A 22,586-nucleotide genomic window follows, 5' to 3' on the forward strand; every position below is an offset into this window, starting at 1 on the left:
CAATTTAATTCATAATAATTTTACTCCAAAGTGGCAATTTGTCCTGAAGAACTATTAATTTTTTGTAAAAACCTTTAAAAGGCTGAATCACTTTTCAGATCATTGCCACCAAATATTATTGCCTGTGTTATATTTGAAGAAATTAAATAATGAAGAATCTGCATAAATGTGTGTATGTTTCTCGAATTGTGATAAAAACAATGGTGCCTAGAACCATCAAATTTTGAATGACACATCCTACTGCGAATATGGGCATCTGGAAGCCCAAATTTGAAATATGGAATTTGTTTTATCATTGATTTCATATTTTGTAAAACTTTAACAAATTTTTGATTAACAGACTCAAGGTTTTCAAAGCAAGCGATGGCAGCATTGTACAGAAAAAACATTTTTATCTCCAGCCTGTGAAACTGTGTATCGGAAATTCTAAAACTATGCTCAATTTAAAATTATTTTGTGATATTGCTCTTGAACTAAATTTTATGGTTTAAGTGTGAAGAACATGATATTTAATAAATAAAAGTAACACACAAAATGTTAAAAAAAAGCCCCTTTGGACATAATTTAAAATACAAAAACTTTCAGAGTTTTTTTTTTTTTTTTTTTTTTTTTTTTTTTTTTAACATTGAATTTAAAATATTGTATATTTCTTTGTATACCCTGAGAATTTCTAGCAATTTTTCCTAATGAAGTTTGAGACTGGTATATATGTTGTAGGATTCAAAAGTTCCCGGACTGAGTCTATAATGTAAAGATTTTTTGCAGTAGTGCGACTACGAGAACGTTTTTGTGTTACTATGTTCTCTCTCTTTTCTGAAAGTGGTTTGTCCCAAATCATGTGGCCAAAAACTTGCGTCAACAGCATTTCTTGTAGACAAGTGCATTTAGTAACTGGTGATAGAAAGAAATGGCATCAGTTGAGCAGAGAATCAATATCAAATTTTGTGTTCGCTTGAGAAAGAGTGCTACAGAGACTTTCAAAATGTTGAAGCTTGTGTATGGAAGTGAAATGTTATTGAGAACACAAGCTTTTGAGTGGTATCATCATTTCAGGAAAGGCAGGGAAAATGCCGAAGACGATGAACACTTTGGCCGTCCCATGATTTACGCATCGATGGAGACATAAAATAGATATCTGTGGCAGTATGTGCAAACAGGCAGCAAACAATTTGCCAAATAGCGGAATCAGTTGGGATATCAGAGGTCGTATGTCAGCGGATACTGACTAAGGGTTTTAACATGCATAGGGTGGGCCAACACATCGAATTTCGCCAAGATCGTTCTGAAGGAAAGGTCATGTTAGAGGTATTCTTTGATATCCAGGGCATTGTGCATCTGATATTTATCTCTGAAGGATGAACTGTGAACAAAGAACTCTAGATCAAAATCCTGCGTCTTTTGCGCAAGTCGATCAAGAAGAAGAGACCAAAAATAGGGGTTGAGCAGTAATGGGTGCTGTTGCATTACAACGCTCCTGCTCACCGATCCCTACTCGTCAATGACTTTCTTGCAAAAACGAAAACAACTGTTTTGCCTCATCCTTGTTACTTACCTGATCTCACACCCTGCAATTTCTTTTTGTTTCCTAAACTGGCAAGAGGCTTGCAGGGTCGTAGATTTCAATCTTCAAATGAAATTAAATGTGCTTCGTAGACTGAATTAAAGAAAATGGATTCCAGACATGCTTCAATGAACTTTACAGGCATTGGGAGACAGTGTGTTGTTGCACAAGGGTCTTATTTCAAAGGAGGATATGTTTCTGCAATTTAATTCATAATAATTTTACTCCAAAGTGGCAATTTGTCCTGAAGAACTATTAATTTTTTGTAAAAACCTTTAACAGGCTGAATCACTTTTCAGATCATTGCCACCAAATATTATTGCCCTGTGTTATATTTGAAGAAATTAAATAATGAAGAATCTGCATAAATGTGTGTATGTTTCTCGAATTGTGATAAAAACAATGGTGCCTAGAACCATCAAATTTTGAATGACACATCCTACTGCGAATATGGGCATCTGGAAGCCCAAATTTGAAATATGGAATTTGTTTTATTATTGATTTCATATTTTGTAAAACTTTAACAAATTTTTGATTAACAGACTCAAGGTTTTCAAAGCAAGCGATGGCAGCATTGTACAGAAAAAACATTTTTATCTCCAGCCTATAAGACTGTGTATCGGAAATTCTAAAGGATATGCTCAATTTAAAATTATTTTGTGATATTGCTCTTGAACTAAATTTTATGGTTTAAGTGTGAAGAACATGATATTTAATAAATAAAAGTAAGACACAAAATGTTAAAAAACTGCCACTTTGGACGTAATTAAAAATCTGAAACCTTTCAGATTTTCTTTTTATTTATGTTATAGACTCAGTCCAGGAACTTTTGAATCCTACCTCATGAGTTCAAAATGACTTACAAATATGACTTACAAAATTGAATGAATAAAAAAATATTAGCATTTGAAATTATTGAACTGAAAAATAGTCTTTTAATTGTAATATGTACCAGCATAAGCACACAATGCAAATTAGTAATATAATAATTAATTTAAATTGAGTTGCTCAAATGAATTGCAGATGCAATTGACACTATACTAATATCATATGTTACAGCCAATCATGATTGATTATCAGAACGTATGCTGTTGTTGAAGAATGTTTGCATTCTGAAGAATTTGGAAAGGTTTATTGAAATTCTGATATACAGTGTTTATGGGTTTTGTAAGATAATTTTTTAGGATATCCAAGTTTGTTTTGCCAGAAGAAGATAAATGGCTGACAGTGAACACTGACATATTGTGGGATGCATTGAAACAGGACACCTAATCAATGATGTCAGACTCTTTTCTGTGGTTCATTCACCAATTTCTTGACTGTGGAAACACTCCCAAGCAAGTCAGACACTTGTCTGGAGTGCTGTGTCTACTCGACTAAGAATTGCCACCTTTTCTGAAAATTGAAATATTATTACAGTAGCCAAGTGGAATTGACAAGCAGCCTCCACAACTGACAACTGTTACTTCCATGCTTGCAGCATCACTTGCTAAGATCAGTACTGTGTGCCGAAGTTTTCAGATGAAGGGATTGTATGTCCGAGTACTGAGTGTTCGTGTTCCACTAACTGTTCATTCCAAAGAGGTGAGATTAAGGTAGTGTCATCAGCATCTTGATTGGACTGTCCCAAATTGGCACAACATCCTTTTTGAGGATGCATCAGGATTTGCCCTGGAATCAGATGATAAGCATGTAAGGATCTAGAGAGAACGAGGCACAATTTATTAATATACCACTTTTTTAGTTGAGATATTTGTCTGTTGTGACATAAATATACTGGTGTCCAAAAATGTTAAGCATAATTCATAAATATTAATTAAATTATTCAAAATTACTTGTGGAGAATCATTGTTTGAAGGTGAAACAGTGTGCATATGCAAAACATTTCAGTCAATGTCGCCATGTGCAAAACACAGATCAGAAAGATTATAAAACAATTTCTCGTGTCATATGAAGATCAGGCAGGTTATGTGCAATTGCTGTGCTGAGGAGTGAGTTAAACGATAAAAAATACTGAAGGATGACATAAAAATGCAAAATGGACATGTTTTTGAAAGGAAGAATTATTGGAATGCTGGAATGTGGACAATCTCAAACAGAAGTGCGTTAAATTCTGAATGTGCCTCAGTGTGTGATCTCAAGACTGTGACAGAGGTTTCAACGTGCAGGAGATGTTACTCAACAACCAGTACAAGGTCAAACAAGAGTAATAATCATTCATCAAGATGATATTTGGTGAAAACTGTGTGATGTCAGAGGGACAATTATGGCTGAGAACTTGGTTCAGTTCACACAGCCGCCACAGGAGCAAAGTTTCAAGACAAACTGTGTACAAGAAAATCAGTCATGCTGGTCTGTATGCCAGATGATTAGCCATTTGCATGCCTATCGTGCCTGTGCATAAAAGTGCTTCTCTAAACTGGAGTTTCAAACATCAGCACTGAAGTTTGCAAGAGTGAGCCAATGTGATGTTCAGTGATGAGTCTCAGTTTATTTTGAACATTGGTTCTCATAAGGTAATGATATGGAAAGAACATGGAACTCATTTTCACCCAAAAAACATCATGGAAAGACATTATTTTCCTTCAAAGGGCATCATGGTGTGGGCAGGCATAATGTTGGTTGGTCATACAAACCTTCATGTCTTTGACACGGGGGTCTGTTACTGCTAAAAGGCACAGAGAGAAAGTCCTTGACTCTTATGTTCTCCTGTTTCAAGGCGCTGTTGGTCCTGGATTCATATTCATGGATAATAATGTGCCTTGTCACTGTGCAATCCTGGTTGACAACTTCCTTAAAAGTGAAAATATCCAATGCATGCAGTGTCCTACTCACTGTTCTGATCCTAAACCTATTGAGCCGTCCACATCCACCAAACTGTGTTATAGAACTGAAAAGAGCTCTCCTTAATGCTTGGATCTGTTTGTGGCCACAACTCATCCACACTGTCATAGCATGGCAGCTATGAGAGCCACATGTGCTGCACAATGGACAATGATTGTGCAGCCTATGTGGCTACTAGAGGCAACCACACGCCATATTAAACTTCCAAATAACTTTTTTATTTTAATTTTTTTTCACTTAAGTACAAATTATTAGTTTACATTGTTTTCTTTCAAATATAAATTCTTTGGATAATAAAAGGGATTAATAGCCTTCGTTAGCATTATTTTCTTATGTTATAACCATATTACGCTCGCATATCATGTTTTCCCATTCTGACTTGGATTTCCTTAAATATTCACGTAAACATCAATTATGCTAAACTTTTGGACACTTATGTAAATAATGCATCTTTATTGCATGTTGATATATTTGCAGTATTGTCCTGTTGCTTCAAGCCATAATTACTACTTTCCATCTGTAGGGGCATTCTAATAAAGCACAAAAGTATTTTTTATATTATTGGTTTCCATTTGTATGTCAAAAAGTTTACATTAATACTAACCTACTGACAGTTATTTTCAAATATTAGAATGTTGATTGCCAAAAATTATGATTTGTAAATGTTTATAAAATCATTGGATTGTTAAAAAAAAAAAAAAATCTGAAAATGTAACTGTTTAATGTGATTTGTCTAAGAAGTTAGTAAAGGTTTTTGGAGACACTATAGCCGCAAGTAGAAGATAAGCAATTAATCAGTTTTTTTTTAGTTTTTGATTTAAAAAAGAAAGTACTTTTCAAGTTTAGATAAAGTGTCAGTTAATATCAACCAGTGAAAATGGTGTTTTGAAGGCTAAAAATAATTTTATAATAGATGTGTTCCAAAAATGAAAAAACTTTTATTCAGTGCACATAAATTAACTTGTTAGATATACTAAATATAAGTGTTAGTAACTTCAAATGCTCCAAAAAATTTAGGTATTAATTATTTTAAATTACCAGAGTAATTACAAGGTAACCAAAAAGGTTCTTGCCATTTTTGATATGACATTGGAAGAGTGAACCCCAACATAAAAATAGGAGCCAAATCTGTCAATGAAGTGGTTAGGATGGGAGTCCGGACATTGACCAAGAGTATAAAAGCGCATTGCATCGATACTTCAAACGTAACTCGCAACAAATTGAAATGGGTGTGCCAAAGGTGCTCATTTGTAGTTGTTTGCTATATGATTTTAAAGTGGGCTGATCAGCAGCAGAATCAAGTGAACGAATTTGCCAGTCCTTTGGGAATGAAGTTAACGAATGAACTGCTAGGCAATGGTTCCAGAAGTTCAGGTCAGGGGATATGTCTCTTAGTGATGCACGCAGCAGTTGGCCACAAGCGCTGGACGATGAGGCCGTGAGAGCAGCTGTAGAGAGTGACAGTAGCCAAACATATGGTGAGCTTGCTGCACACTTCCAGAAATCTGATGAAATGATCGGACTCCATTTGCATCACATAGGAAAGGCATACAAGCTGAGCAAGTGGGTACCCCACTTACTGTCTGATGCAAACAAGCAACAACGTGTCGCTGCCTGTTTGTCATTGCTTACTCGGCACTGCAATGCATCCATATTTGATCGAGTACTTATCACCGATGAAAAGTGGGTCCAGTATGACACACCCAGGCTTTCCAGACATTGGTTGTCACCATGGGACCCTGTGCCTCACACTGCGAGACCTTCTCTCCACCCGTGCAAGATCAGGCTCTGAATCTGGTGGACTAGTCACCAAATGGTGCACTATGAGTTCCTGCCAGTGGGCCAAACCATTATGGCAGGCCTGTACTCGCAGCAGTTGGAACGTGTGCATCAGGCACTAATGCATAAAGAGCCAGCATTGGTCAGTCCTATTGGTCCTCCTCCATGACTGTGCAAGGCCACATGTGGCTTGGAGGGCCAGGGACACGATCCAGCAATTGGGCTGGGCCCCATCCACCATACTCCCCAGACCGCGTGCCAACAGACTACCAGCATTTCCATTCCCTGGAAAACTATCTTCATGGGAAATCCTTCAACAACCAGCTAGACCTCGAAAAGTCCCTCACAGACTTCTTTGCAACCAAAGCTCCTGTGTTTTACCATAATGGCATCGCACAGCTAATCACTCATTGGCAAAAGGCACTGGATGCCGATGGTGATTACTTTGAGGATTAGTGGTGATTATTATTTGTTTCATGTCTTTTCTTTCTGACTCTTCAAAAGGGCAAGAACGTTTTTGCTTACCTTGTATCTCCATTTCCATGGGTAACTTTAAGAATTAATTTATTTTTAAAGATTTGTATGTTGAAACTGTGCTCAACACATGTCTACTAAATGTTTAGAAATTTCATCAAATTAAGTTACATTCTGTAGTGAACTAAATCAATTGCTTGCAGAATAATTTATGTTACTAACATGCTTTTGTAAGGTAAATTATGTCAGAAATAAGAGCGAAGTACTGAAGAGATGTGGCAAACAGAAATAAAATTAATTTACTGCTTTAATAAAGAAAATTTTTTGAACAAAAATATTTTCCTCTAATGATAATATTGATGTAAATCTGATGCTTCAAACCTACATATGGCCTTTTTGGCAAACCACAAAATAATGTTTTCATTTTAGACTCCACTTTGCTCAGAGAACTAAAAATTTAACTGTCCACTAGTATATATGTTATCTTCTGTGGCTGATTGTGTCAAGTATGTTTTAAATGTGACAAGTATTATTATTCTATATCTTTTTTTAATCTGTGGGTTTTTTTAAGTTGAATTATTTAATTAGATTAATCTGAAAGTTTATAGGTATAAATAAAGATGTTAGTACATGGTAAGGAATGTTTAATCATGCTGGAATGTTAAAATGTATGTTAAAATGTATTCAAAAAATCATATTTATTAAATAGTAATTAAGTAAAATGTATGAATATGCAATTTTAGAATGCTTTATTCCCCTCTCTTATACTTTAAAAACAACCATTTTTGTTTATAATGATAGTTTTTTTTAAAGGGAAAATCGTTTCTGGAACTGAAGAGCAAAATTCAGTACTTATTCTTGATCAAATACCTGAATCATTTGCTAAAATCTTGAAGAAGATTGCAAAATGCATAAAAAAGTTGGACAGTGTCTTAGGTAAGATATTTTATGGTGGAAATAGTTTTTACCTGAACCATATCCTTGTTCATAACTAACAATGTACATATTCTTCACGTAGGGAAAAATAAAACTTTTCTACAAGACATAAATAAGATGTTCAAAAATACCCATAAGAGTTCAAAATGAATAAATAAACCAAGTAAGTGAATGATGAAAGAAAAAATTGCATTATGTATTGGAATTTGTAATGCCACTGGCTATTAATGCCCAAAGTAGTTTCATTAAACTCATTCATTTGTGCTTGTGACTTATAAAGCTTGTAAGTACTACCTAAATTGGGGGGGGGGCTGTTGAATGAGAACACTGGTAAAAAGTTTGCAGGAAATTAGTTTCTTGAGCTTTTCTGAAGGAAGAAATATTTCTGGGCCTAAATTCAGTACCTCATTTGCCTTAATATTAGATTGTAGTCTGTTATTTAGAATAGGCAGTTCAAAGCTATACCCCCTTCTGGTATGCCTCATATCCAAGGCAATGACAGCTTTAGCAATAGGTCAAGTTGTGTAATTTGCTAAAATCCTGCAGTCCCTTCTATGCAATGATGACAACACATGGTGTGATCATGAATGAGGGAAAAATCAGTACCAACCATAAAGTGCCTGCGTACTTTAAAATGACAGCCTATATGGAAGAGAAAAAGTAAAACTTAAAATCGAAAAAGCAACAACCTTGTGTTTGGCATAAATTTAGTCAAAAACTTTATTGATTTTGATGGCAAACAAGTACAAATCTCTCTTCATCAGGAGCAAAGAAATATGCCTTCATCAGAATCTGACAGATTTCTTTGTTTCTATTGAAATGGGACTTGTACCTGTTTGCTCTCGAAATTGATTGAGTTCTTGACTCAATCTATGCCAAAGTAATTGCTTTGCTGATTTAACAACCTGTAGTTTACTGCTTCTGTGCTATCGGATTTGCATAAATGCAGCATCTATGACTCATGCTAGCATGATATTTTGATCTGCTAGGGATCCATAGGTTAAGTCACATCAATGTTCTCTCCATCACTTCATTGATGAATAACCATCGTGTTGCATACATTAGTAGCTCCTTTCCTAACTGTCTTACCCATTTTATGGGTTGCTTCTTCAACAAATTTCATCTAGAAATATCTATATCATTGATTGCCAGGGGAATTTTTTGTGTTCTTGTGCATAATAAACTTTTTCTTTCTCTGTTCCTAAATCTGAATATCATTGGCTCAAGTGAACATTTAAGAAATGCTGAGCTTTTGAGTAGTGCTAAATAAAACTTCCAAGTATTAAACTGTTATATAATGTATGATTTACGGAAATAAATTAATTGTGACAGTCACAGGTATATTTTCATTTTGTGCCATTTATTTTGAATTATCCTGCGTTTTCATATAAATTATACTGCTTTATGTATGTATTTTTAAATATTTAAAAATATATAGTGCTTCATTTTTATGGTTAAGATGGCTTCCTTTCTCCTTATCATGTGTGAGATTATATTATTAACTTATTTTTACTATTCCAGTTGACACATATGTGAGTCAACTGTTAAGATAGTTCTCCAAATACTAAAAATATACCAGAAATTTTGTAAAAATGTCTTTTTTTTATGTTGACTGACCCCATAATTTTTACTGCCTTGTACAAAATATTGTAATTACGAAAAATTTCAGGTGTCGTATTTCAATGAAAATATCCATTTGGTCACTCCTGGATCCGCTTAGATGATTTTTTGTGTGACATTTGTACATACAGATAGAATAAAAATGTTCTTTTTTCCAAGATGGATTCAGAAGGAATTTTTCCTTGACATCTGTACATATTTACGTAACTTTCTCAGCACGTCTGCAAGCAGCTTGGCCTCTGTGCGTCTCTGCAGTGCCATTACTGCACTATGCAGAGATGTAATAAGAAACAGAAAAAAGTTTTTAGCCCAGAATTGCTATTAATTTCGTTTGGCATTTTGTGTCGAAAACTTTAAACATCCATTTCACTAATTAAGACACAATAACACACTGAATAAATACTAATTCAGAAGTCAAACAACCGCAAATTTTTGAGGTTTTGCAGCTGAAGATGGTGGTTTGGTAAAACCATCGAAACTAGTCCAGTGAAAATTTTGTAAATATAATGCTGATTTTTTGTTGTTTGACTTCTGAATTAGTATCCATTTCACTTTTCAAATTGTTGCCACCAAGTATTATCGCTCAGTGTTATGTTTAAAGTAATTAAATGATGAAGAATTTGCACAAATGTATGTATGTTTCTCACATTGTGATAAAACAACAGTAACTAGAGCCATCAAATTTTGAATAATGTACGTCCTAACCCGAATGTGGGCATTTGCAAGCCCAAATTTGGAATTTGTTTTATTATCTATTTCATATTTTCTAAAGCATGTATGAATTTTTGGTTAAGAAACTGAATGATTTTAAAGCAAGCAATGGCAACACTGTACGAAAAAAACATTTTTATCTCCAGCATGCGAGACTACGTATCGGAAATTCTAAAGATATGCTGTTCTTAAATATTGATTGATATTGCTGTTGAATTGAATTTTATGGTTTAAGGGCAAAGAACAGAATATTTAATAAATAAAAGTAAGACACAAAATGTTAAAAAGCCCGCCCCTTTAGATGTAATTTAAAATCTGAAAGCTTTCAGTTTTTTTTTTTTTCGTATCTACATCCCATGCAGTAAAGCTTCACGATGCCCACAAAGGCTTACCTAGCAGCACTGATGCTGTGAAGGATGTAGTGAGTTTTGAACCTGTATTGAAAGCATGAGGTAAGATTCTGTGTGTGTGAAATAAAAGAAGGATACATCATTGGACTGTCGCTCCATGCACATTTCCAAGGTGTGCTGTATCACTGGCAGATTCAAGTTGTATGCAGCATGAATGTTCTGTGATCGTAAATATGCTTTGCTACCTGGTTGTTACTGCCAGTAGTCATATGCTTGTCTCAAAAGATTAAGCCATGCTTTATGTATCTCACCATAACTGAAAAACGATTAGTTGTAGAACATTGAAATTTTTGTATTGAACTGCTATAATGCCTAGTTGTGCATCTTTCTTTTTTATTGCACTTATATAAACATTTGTATATGTTTTATCCTTATATTATATAAACATATGTATATGCATCCGCCCCTTTATCCAGCTTAAATGTCCTTATGTGGCCTTTATTTTCAGAGTCCTTTGGTCGTAGCCATATACTTTCAATTACAAAAGTGTTTTAAATGATGAAAATATTCATGTTTTCGCAATGTTGAATTTTTTTAAAAAATTAATTTTCGACAATTTCCTGTATCTTATATTTGGGAAAGTTTTATACATGTTATGAAAAAATAAAGTTATAAGAAGTATGACAGTAAGAAAGTCAGTTTAAATTTTCATCATATTCTCCTAAGACAAAAACTGACCGTAATATTTGAATTCCAAATTTGTAATTTTTTATGTAATTTTCTCTTTTGCCTTGAAGGATTGGTTAATTGACCATAATATTTAATTTCAAAATTTGCAATTTTTGATGTTATTTTCCTTTTTGCCTTGAAGGATTGGTCAATTAAGTTAGAATATTTAAGGAAATAAGTTTAAATGAAGTACAGCAAAAAGAGTGTATAATTTAATAGGTTGTACGAAGAAGTCATGTGGTGTCTACATCAGATTTTTATTAAATTGTTTTGATAATAATTTTTCTCTTATTTAGATTATGCTACTGATAGTTCTGCTGGTGTTGTTATTGAAGCTCTTCTGTTTATATTAAAGAAAAGACTTCCAAAGAGGTGTAAAAAACTTGTTTCTGCATTAATAATGAAAATATGTTCTGAAAAAAATGCAGAGTGGTGAGTTAATGATTTATACAATAATTATGTATTATTCATATTTAAAAGTTTTTATTTTAATCCAGGGAGCTCTTTTTTTGGAATGCAATAAAAAAGTGGTCTGTGGCCTTAAGTGAAAAATAATCACAGAGTCAGCTACTAATGTGTAAATATAGATGAAAAATTTCCTAGGTCTGAGGAATAAGTAAAAGATTAGGAATGGTTAATTTAATACATAAGTCAATGTGTACTGCATTCTTGGATTGAAATGCTGTTATGATTGAGGCATATAGTATTTATAATTATTAAGAAATTTTATATGGTAGTTTAAAACACAAAATATTTATTTTGGCTTCAAAATCTAAGCTTAGGAATCATTTACTACTTTCACTTTTCATAAAGCCAGCTGTTAACTACTTTGACCAAAGGCATATTCATGCACTGTATTTCTTTTTCTTTTCTCTTTCCCACCTCTTTTTTTTTTTTTTTTTTTTTTTTTTGCGCGTTTGTGTGTGCGTGCATGCTGATATTTTTGTTTATGCGTCTTTTTTCTCATTCTCCTACAATGTACAAAATCTGTTTAAAAAGCTTTTGAACTTTTGCAGCATGTTAATGATGACATTGATGTAACCAAATTTCACACACTTTTATATTCAAATAATAGACTGATTGTTTGAGAAATCACTAGTAATTACTTTTCCGTTAGATTCTTTCATTATATTTTGAGTGAAAAATTGCAAATGGACTAAATAACTGCAAAATTTTTCCTTTTACCAAAAGTTAGTAGATTGCATGGTGAAGTGTTGAAGTTCCATGAAAAGTTATCACTGGTGATTAGGCTTGGGTTTAGGGCTCCAAAGTCAAAACGAAAATGCAATCTTCATAGTATATTCAATAAAATTCCCCAAAATGAGAGAAAAGTTAGCAAATTGCATCAAACATGAAGATCATATTCACCAACCTTTTTTGATATCCAGGGTGTATTACATCAGATATTTTTACCACAGGGACTAAAAATGAATAGATGTTATCATCTAAAAGTACTGAGACATTCTACAAGAAAATTTCAAGAGAAAATGATGCAGATTATGAGTAAGCAAATACTGGTTCTTCCATCACAAAAACAGATCTTTTGCATTGATTCATGACTTTTATACCAAAACAAACTTATTTTCCCAGCTTCATGTTTCCTTGACCATGCGTTGTTTGACTTTTCCTCTTTGTAAAGTTAAAATTCACTTCAACAAGACTGTATCTCAAGATGCTGAAATGACATGAAAGAAAATGACAAATATGCAATCTAAAGAAAAGCTTTCATGTTCACTTCAAAAATTCGAAATGAAGTCTCAACCAAGAAGGGCAATATATAAAAATGATAAGGCTGAATAAGTGATAAGTTCATGATCAAATTATGTCACGGGTGGATAAAGATTTATAGATTTGTATACTCTCTAATTTAACATGATGAATTCACTTCACAAGTTTCACTTCTTAAAGATCTTATCATTTCTTAAATATGTACTATCATTTTTAGCTTATATAATTTCTTTATTAATGGAGTATATATCTTCCCTATAAAATATTGCTAGTATAATACATGTGACAAAAATGCTTTCTTCGAATTGTTTCAGTGTAAATATGTTAAGAAAGCATAACATTAATAATCATTATGCTAAGCATAACATAATAAGCATTTTGTATATTAGAATGGTTTCATTATTAAATTAATATAGCATTTTAATAGCTTTTTTTATGTTGTAGCATTCCTTATGCATTGCTGCATAAAAACTGTTCCTATGTAATAGAGAATCTTCTTATGGCTGCAGATGAAGATATCCAGCTTATGTTTTGGAATGAATATGTTGCAAATTACTTAGAGCAACTAATAGCGCATCCTATTGGTAATTACTTGCTTCAAAGGTTATTTAATGCTACTGTAAGCAAATCACAAGTACGTACCATATTTCGAAATGTTTAAGTATATTTAATTCATTTTAAACATTAAATTAATGTGCTGAAATTATAAGAAAATTCTTTAGCTTGAATCTTATGGGCATATTCTCCTTTATTTATTTTTTTTCCTCTGATAATAGCCATTGATTATATATGTATTTTTTGTTCAGAATTTTCCCTACTCTTTTTTACTTGTAAACAACATAAAAATTACTGCTTTTCATTTTGTCATTGTTAATTTATTTCAAATTGAATTAAAGAGTTTAGTTAATTGTTGGAAGTATATGAATTCATTTATGCTAATCTAAATTACTTAGAAAAACAATAAGATTGATTCTTCAAAATTTACAATTTAAATAATTTTTCTCTTTATTGTTTGAAGTCGGTTCTTATTTTGTTTAATTTATAATAAATTAATCTTTTCTAAAATAAACTAAAATTTTATGATTACTGCAAAATTTTAGCTGCAATCAGCATTCATTTTAACTGCAATATTCTCTACTTTTCTTAAATATTTGGACTGCTATAGGATTCGAACCTGGGTCGAAAAATGTGGTTGCCAACAGCATCATTAACCATTATACCAATCAAGGTGGCTCTTCTTATAAGAGGAAAAAAAAGTCTGTTTTCTTATGTGAACATACAAGACTGAAATGTGAACACATAAGACTGGAACAGATCTGCAATACTTGCAACATTTGCACGAACAGCCTCTTCAGGCTTGGCAGTAGTATGGAACTATGTATGTAATGTATATAAATTTGGGTCATTAGCACATGCTTTTTGGCAGACAATGTTATTGCTTGTGTGTGCAGATGCTATATGTCAGTGTTGCACATTTTCCATGTGCCAAAACTTTATAAACATTGCATTCATCTACATCCTGTGTTGTTCCAGCAGGATGGATTACAAATCTATGCAGTGAGAATTGTAGTGGCAGTTATCAACTATAGGTTTTTTATATGTCATTTCCCATATGGTGACATTTTACGGCCACTAATGTCGCCAGATCTCTGTCTATGGCTTCTTCATTTGGGAATGTCTTGAAAGCAAACTTTTCATTGAGTAATCCTAAATAGTTGCTGATCTGAATCAAATAGTTTTTCTCTAATTTAGCACCATATTCTTAATAATGTTTCAGTGACATGTCAGAGCTTCATTGACAGAATCAAGGAATGGATATGGAGAAAAATCATCATTTGGATAACATCATTTTTAGACCAAAACATTCTGTCAGCTGAGTAATTTTGTTGCCAAGTATTTTTTTTATCTGACTTTGCATTCATTCTGCTTAATACAATATGGTTATTTTTACTGTGTTTGTGATTCATTTGTAAAAGTGATTCAGATAAACAGAAGATAAGAGGTCTAATTGGACTTTATTTATTTATTTATTTATTTATTTAATAGTTTGAAATAATGTGTGAAGCTATTGGAAAGCTCTTTGAAGAAATATTAAAATCTGGCCATTATGGAATTTTTGTTTCCATTGCTACAGCCTGTAATAGATTGAAAGCTCAACAAGCTCAGTTTATGAAGGTATGTTTTTTAAATATCATAATATTAATATTACAAGTCATAAAATGTTTGTTAATACTCTCTTATTAAAAGCATCATTTTTCAAACTCATTAAAATTTTGCACTAGCTTGATTGTCTGGTAACTGCTGTTTATAATGTATCTTGCTAAATGATGTGCCTGAGACTTGTTTACTGTTTCTGTATTAGTAAAAATATTGGTATAAAAATGTATTTAATTTTATCTTAGTCTGCACATTATCTGTTTTATTTATTTTTTTAATCTTAAGATATGTTTAACACATTAAATTTGATTTCATTTAACTAACCTTAATATTAAAAATAAATATGAGATGCTGTAAAAATTAAAGGGTTTGAAACTTACACTTTTCATTATTTCAAATATATTTATTAAATTGTAGCAATTATGCATAAAAATTGTTAACACAGTATAAAGTCTGAGATTCAGACTCCCCCCCCTTTTTTTTCGTTTGTTCTCAACAACCTGTCACTTTCTTCACTGTTAGTAGCAATATTTTTTGACTTTAGAACCATACTACAGATTTTGCTGTTCATTAGTTGATTGATGATTAGGCTATTGCCATCACAATGAGAAATCTTCTGTTATATCATCTTCATTTATTATCACTTCTGCAGAAATTGTACTGATTGAAAAATTTTACTTTTTGTTTGCAATACCTGAAAACCTTCAAATTCGCTGCACTCATCATGAGCTTAGCTAGTGTGTGCTGTATAGTATTGGCAATATATCATGAGATAGGTGACTAAAGACATATTGTTCTGCTAAATTTTGCCTTGCTTCTATCATATGCTGATGAAATTATGCCCGAATTATATTAATTAAGTTATTTATTATACTTATACCTATTTACTGCACTTGCTATCTAATCCCAAATAAATAAATTCCCACATATAATTTAAGGCTTATCCAGTGCCTGCACTAGATATTCTGTGGCCTGTTGCAGTCTTTGCAGGTACTAAATCTGATGCCAAGGCCCCCTAAATTCTAAAAATTTTGCCATCTCATAATTTTGGTACTCGGTGCTTCTAAATTCTGAAAGTTTTTCCCTTTCCTAAATCCTGCAGTACCATTTAGATCTGAGGTTCGGGCTTGTTTGAACAACAGATCAGTTATTTTTCAATTCAAACAGCACTAAATTTAATCTTTTGTCTTATCCCTTACAAAGTCTATTTTTTGCACTGAAAAGAAATTTCTATTAAGTTCATCATCTCTGCATTCAGCACTTCTCAATGCAGTTAGCTGAAGTCAGTAACCATCGCCAAGCCTATATCAACATAAAGGGTCACCATGCTGTTTCGTATTCAGTTACTAATATTTTTTTAAAAAGTTGTTTGGACATCGTTGCAGAGTCATTTCTCAAGCCACTGTGTGTTGATATGGTGATCAAAGCAAACTATTATAAATAATGGTTTGCTAGGTTGGCATCAGGCATCTAAATTATTCAATAGGTGTTAAAATCAATGATGTTTCAGTTTGAGATGTATGCCAAGCAAAAAAGCAGCTACAAGAGCCAAATCATTCATCATACAGATTTATGCTAATAAATGATTGTTTTATCAATATGAGATATTTTATTTGGTGTTGTAGTAAAATCAATAATTGAAACTTTCCATGTTTTATTATGAAAAAACAATAAATGCACGTAGGTAAAGCATACAAAAAACGAAAGAAAGAAAAAGGGGGGAAATCTGAAAGGCTTCAGATTTTACATTATGCCCAAAGGGGTGTTTTTTTAGCATTTTCTGTGTTACCTTTATTTATTATATGCAGTGACGGAGCTTGGGCTTTAACAGGAAAACATTCTGGTGTTATTTCTCAAATAATGAAAATTGCACTTGAAACTGAATTTACTCACTGCTTCATTTATCACAAAGCTTTAGTAGCGAAAACAATCCCCGTAAACCTGAAAATTGTTTTCAATCAACATTTAAAGATTGTTAATTTTATTAAAAACTGAGCTTGAAATTTAAAAATATTTACAATTTTATGATAAGAGATGGGCATTGAACATGAAATGCTTTTGTTGTTACTATCTAGAGGCGAAGTTTTAGATCATCTTTTTGAACTTTGATCAGAAATTCAAATTTCAGGGTTTGTAGTGGTCCTTACAAGTGCTTATAAGTCCTTATAATTTAAAATAAAATATAAAGGCCCTTATGGGTGCTTACTTTTTCTTTAAAGCCCTTACTTTTTGTTTTTAGTGGTTTTTTTTTTTTTTTCTTTTTTTTTTTTTTTTTTTTCTTTTATTCTTTTAGTGCTTTTTTTAATGAATGCGCTTCCCCCCCCCACACTTACCAAAGCCGAAACTAAATAAACAACTTTTCTTCCTTATATGGAACGTCAGATGATGAATCATACTCCCGGAAATAGCTTGTAACCTATGGTGTGCGCGAGAGTACAGACAGGTGCACATCGTTCTATTGGTCAAAGAGTTGCGAAAACCGTAGGAAATTCCGGTGCATTCGGCATTCTTTTCCTCCCACCCAAATACTACACACGTTTGAATTTCTATCAAGATTTTAATAATTTGCATTCTCGTTCCGCGTGGTCAGTTCATATTTGTGTTTATTATGATCATTATGCTTATATTATGAGTATATGTATATATATGAATATTTATAATAATATAGTTGCAGTAGCTGCTGAAGTATAGATAAACTTCCAAAAATGGGTTTATTTTTACACAGATTAGCTTTCTAAGGAATAATATTCGGAATGGCTTAAATAAAAGGAAAGTAATTGAATAGTCAGAATAATATTTTTTTTTTTTTTTTCCAATACATTATACAGTACGGAGGTTGGGAGGTTCTCCCCTTTCTCTGCAAAATCTCCAATATTAAAACAGCGTACTTTTTTTTTTTTTTTTTTTTTTTGTCACTGTCCAATCTGGATTGAATAGGACTAAAAGTTTTGCGGTCTACCCAACCCAAGCGAAGAATGATTCTATTCCGGAAATTTAATGCAGTCTGTTCAAAATTAGAATCAAAAACACCCCAGATTAGTAAGTCTCTTTCTTTTCCTTTATTTAGTTCTTTATTCTCCGAATAGTGGCAGCTGTTGATTCCGATTGCGTAATGTCACGTATGGAAGAATTACGCCGCACGTATTGCGCAATAACGTTTGGGGTATTTTGCAGAGAGAATTAATTTTGATGTTCAGTCTGATATTTAGTTATGAACACTTAAAAGAGTTTTACTGTGCTTTCTAAGCAGAATGTTTCTCAGTTCCGTTGGTCTATGTTTATATGATGCACATATCAAAATGTCAAAATCATTAATTTAGCGGAGAAATCTAAAAAACAGCTACAATCTCCCCCCCTCCTCTTTTTCCAGTTACGCTCGACTATACGGAATATTCGGCAATTTCCGAGTATGCGGGTTAGTTAAGCTTTTACTGTTAAAGGATGACTGCATGAAGCAATTTCCCGTCTCCTGATTTCAGAAATGTTCCTCTTTTTTACTTAAATTACTTTGCTTGGAATATATTACCTCAACCATGGAAAACAATTAACTTTTTTTTTTTTTTTTTTTAATTTTAAATGACAGTTCAATTTACAGAATTAGTTTACAATGAGGGGGAAAAAACTATGCAGAACTAAACTATATTACAAGATTTAATGATGAAATTTCAGTTCAAAATATAGAAAATAAATAATAATAAGCCATATTAATTGTATTCGCTTGGCACCTAATAATAAATGCAATTTATTTTTCCACTTATATTAATATTTAAATAATTTAACTTAAATCAAAATTCTGAACATTTTCTAAATTTTCATTTCAATTCAATTAAATTTCATAACATAATAATGCAATGAAAATAATTTCTAAGGGAAAACTGTTATGCAATGAAAATTTAGAAAATGTTCAGAATTTTGATTTAAGTTAAATTATTTAAATATTAATATAAGTGGAAAAATAAATTGTATTTATTATTAGGTGCCAAGCGAATACAATTAATATGGCTTATTATTATTTATTTTCTATATTTTGAACTGAAATTTCATCATTAAATCTTGTAATATAGTTTAATTCTGCATAGTTTTTTTTCCCCTCATTGTAAACTAATTCTGTAAATTGAACTGTCATTTAAAATAAAAAAAAAAGTTAATTGTTTTCCATGGTTGAGGTAATGCCCATTCTCTTAATAAATATTGCATTGCTCAAATTTTAAATTGCAAGTCTAATTTTTCTTTTAAGGTTATGCAGTTGTGTGTAATGTAATTAGACAGGTGCTTATTTTTTTTCTTAAAATGTGCTTGAAAAGTGCTTATAGGTGCTTATTTTTTTAACTAAAATGTTTCTATGAACCCTGAAATTTTCTTCTGTGATTCAAAATTTGAATTGCAAAAATGTTTATTTAGTGAATTATGGTTAGTACATTTAGCATATTTAGCTGATATCTTTGGAAAGTTAAATTAATTAAATTTAGGATTACAAGGACAGTGTGTTAGTTTACCATTAGAGATAAAATAAATGCAATACAGTCAAAAGTCGTTAATCCGGACTCGTCGGGACTTCGGCGATTCCGGATTATCGATTTTTCCGGATTATAGATCATCAGTTTAAATCTCGTAAGATGGCATGCAGAAATTCTAAAATTAAAAATATGAAACCCTAATTTATGAAATAAAGAACAATTATGATCTAAAGGGTATCAAAATTTACAAAAAAAAAAAAAAAAAAAAAAAAAAAGCTTAATATTTATTTGTTTACTTTATTAAACATTTCTGTCAATGTAAGTTGTTTAAGTTGCTTCATTTTATGTGATAATACTTTCTCTTTAATTCTATAAACAGACATAATTTCTTGTTCAGTAACAAAAGTTCCGCTGTTCAAGTCCCGTAATTGCTGTGCCGAGAATACCGACTAACTTGTCAATCGAAATTTTTTCGTTTTCACTAACCTCTCTGTCACCTTCTTCATGTCTTTATCCATTTTTTGCAGGAATTCAACTTTTTGTTTGATGGACATCGAAACTTACTTTCGTTTTGTAGATCCTTTGGGAGCTCTAGCATCGGAAATTCTATTTGACATAATCGAAAGTTCAAGTTTACTTTTACAAAATTGCTCTTACAGTCTGCAAAAAATAATAAGCCGGATCCAATTTGAAGATTAAGGAACAACGCAATAATCAACATTAACTGAAATAGATAATTAGATAATTTTAGCTTATATTGTCCATTATACATTAAACGCGCACGCGAAAACGTATTCTGCACTTGCGCACACGCATATGCGCATGTGTTAACGTGGCGCATGCGCAGAAAGTTTTTAGCTTTGAGGTCCGGATTATAGATCATTCCGGATTATGGGTGTCCGAATTAACGACTTTTGACTGTAATAGGAAAGCTTGAGCTAATAAAAGAATTGGATAATAATATTTTAAGCTTTTTACCACTTTTAGAAAGTTTTCTGTAACCAAAAATAATTTTAAAATAAAACAAGAAGTAGCGACCGTTATTAAAAATCATTGTATTTCATTGCTAATTAATTTCATCATGTATTTTTATGAGGATAATAAAAAAGAAAATTGGATTAGAAATCCATTTTGTTCAAATGTACCTGAAACTTTATCTCATGAAGAAAAAGAACAATTGATAGAAATTTCCTGTGATTGAACTCTAACTGAAGATTTCAAAATTAACACACTTGTTAACTTTTGGCAGAACGCCCCCCCCAAAAAAAAAGGAATTTTAAGGCATTTCAAACAAAGCTATTAAATTTTATTGCTTTTTTGCACAACCTATTTGTGGAAACAGGGATTTTCTTCCATGTTTTATTTGAAAAAAATAAACAGAACAAAATTAAAAGTGTATTCTAATTTGCGATCAAAACTAAGAGAAGCAAGACCAGACATAAAGAAATTGGTCCATCTTAAACAGGCCCAAATTTCCCACTAAATTTTAGACATAAAGTATTATAACTGAATTTTGATAATTAAAATGGTAACCAATTTTTAAATCTAATATTTTTTATGTGTGCATATTTGATACAAATAGCCTATAACTTGTGCAAATCGCAATATATATATATTAAATATTTCCATTGAGAAATAATCATTGTAAAATGTAGTGGTGGTACTAAAGTTTTCCAGTTTTTGTTTAGATGGTACGCTTTAGTCAAAAGGTTGAGAACTGCTGCTTTAATGTATGTAGGCAAATTCAGTATTTTGAAAGGTACCCAGATATTTTCCATTATTACTTAATATGTTAAAAAGTTATGGAATTTTCAAGGGATGAGTGCACATATATATTTTTTATTTTGTGTATTTATATTGCAAATTTTCAAATTTATAAGCATTAGTTATAAGTAAGTAACTTTTTAAAAATATTTTATGATATAAAGTTGTACAATTTTCTGTATTGATTTTCAAATTCATATAAAATTACTTGTAACATGAATATGAGTTTTGTGTTTTTGAATCAGTTTGCATTATGTCTGCATAAATAAAGAATGATGTATAATTATGGAATATTTATGTTAGAATGATGTACATATATATGAAATAATAAAAGCAAGGAAAAGACAGAGCACTGTTGATGCATAGTTATGCTATATTGAAGAGGAAGTATTCTGATTGCGTTGATAGCGGCTGTTGATACTGGCGTATTGGTTGTCATCACGGCTATAGCTCTTGTATTCATAATTTAAGTACCAATAACCAGTTTACACAAAATTCAATTTTGAAGCACCAATCTTGAATATGAAATCATCACTAAAAATTTGTCACATTATACCAAAATATTAATCTGAATCACGATACACTTTGCTGAAAAATTTTCACTAATCCTTTACACGTAACACGTATAATGGCACACTTGAAAGACACTTCATTTTCATAGCAGACGAAAAGCAAAGCGCAGGGAAATTCTGTCTACAGATGATTTGGCGCACTATGCAATGTCCTTGACCCACTGTTTAATTTAGAAGTGCATTAGAAATAAATCCAGGAGCTTTTTTCTCCCGTAGAGGATAAGTCCTGCCAGCTAATTAATAAAGCTGTGATATTTTAGCAGTCGTGAACATAAATGACGAAGCTTGGCATTAAAGTCCGGGCATTGCTGTGGCTGAGTGTTAAGGCTGCAGAATGATGACGCAGAAGGATTTTGCTTTTAGTTGCACATCTTTATTCAATTCCAATGGCAGATAATCTTTCTTTTAGATGAAATTCTCCTAATTACATATCAAATAGTGTTTCAAATTAAATACGAAGAAATCTAGGCTTTTGATGTCATAACTATTCTAACAAAGGGAAAAAAGATGAGAAGCGCAGCAGCAAAGATCTTACTAGCAGAGGGAGAGAGGAGCTTCTGATGCAAAATGGCACAAGTTCTCTATTTATAGAAGCGGTTAGCTCGAATGTTCTTGGAAAGTACTGGTCTAGTGAGAAGATCGTGAATTGCAGAAAGTTAATTAAAGGTTAAGACACAATAACACGCCAAATAAATACTAATTCAGAAGTCAAACAACAAAAATCAGCGTTATTTACAAAATTTTCACAGGACTAGTTTCGATGGAGTGAAAATTTTGTAAATAACGCTGATTTTTGTTGTTTGACTTCTGAATTAATTAAAGGTTGCTAGTTTGCATAGAGCAAAGCCATCCTATTTTTTTAATATTTTACATATATATATGTAATAATAAAAGCACAAGAAAA

General features: G+C 32.0%; 1 protein-coding gene across 4 annotated transcripts in view; it reads left to right on the forward strand.

Moving 5' to 3' along the window:
• Positions 1-22,586, forward strand: part of LOC118198965 (nucleolar protein 9) — an 84,560-nt gene that overhangs the window by 35,526 nt on the left and 26,448 nt on the right. For all 4 annotated transcript variants that reach the window (XM_085827419.1, XM_085827416.1, XM_085827424.1 and 1 more), the window contains 4 exons: positions 7,472-7,594; positions 11,301-11,436; positions 13,177-13,366; positions 14,779-14,907. In XM_085827419.1, coding sequence (XP_085683545.1) covers positions 7,472-7,594; positions 11,301-11,436; positions 13,177-13,366; positions 14,779-14,907 — 578 coding nt within the window. The remainder of the gene's footprint in view (positions 1-7,471; positions 7,595-11,300; positions 11,437-13,176; positions 13,367-14,778; positions 14,908-22,586) is intronic.

This window comes from Stegodyphus dumicola, chromosome 1 (assembly GCF_044657685.1).
Source record: "Stegodyphus dumicola isolate Sdum_Otavi_A_Nest chromosome 1, ASM4465768v1".
Taxonomy (NCBI): Eukaryota; Metazoa; Arthropoda; class Arachnida; order Araneae; family Eresidae; genus Stegodyphus; species Stegodyphus dumicola.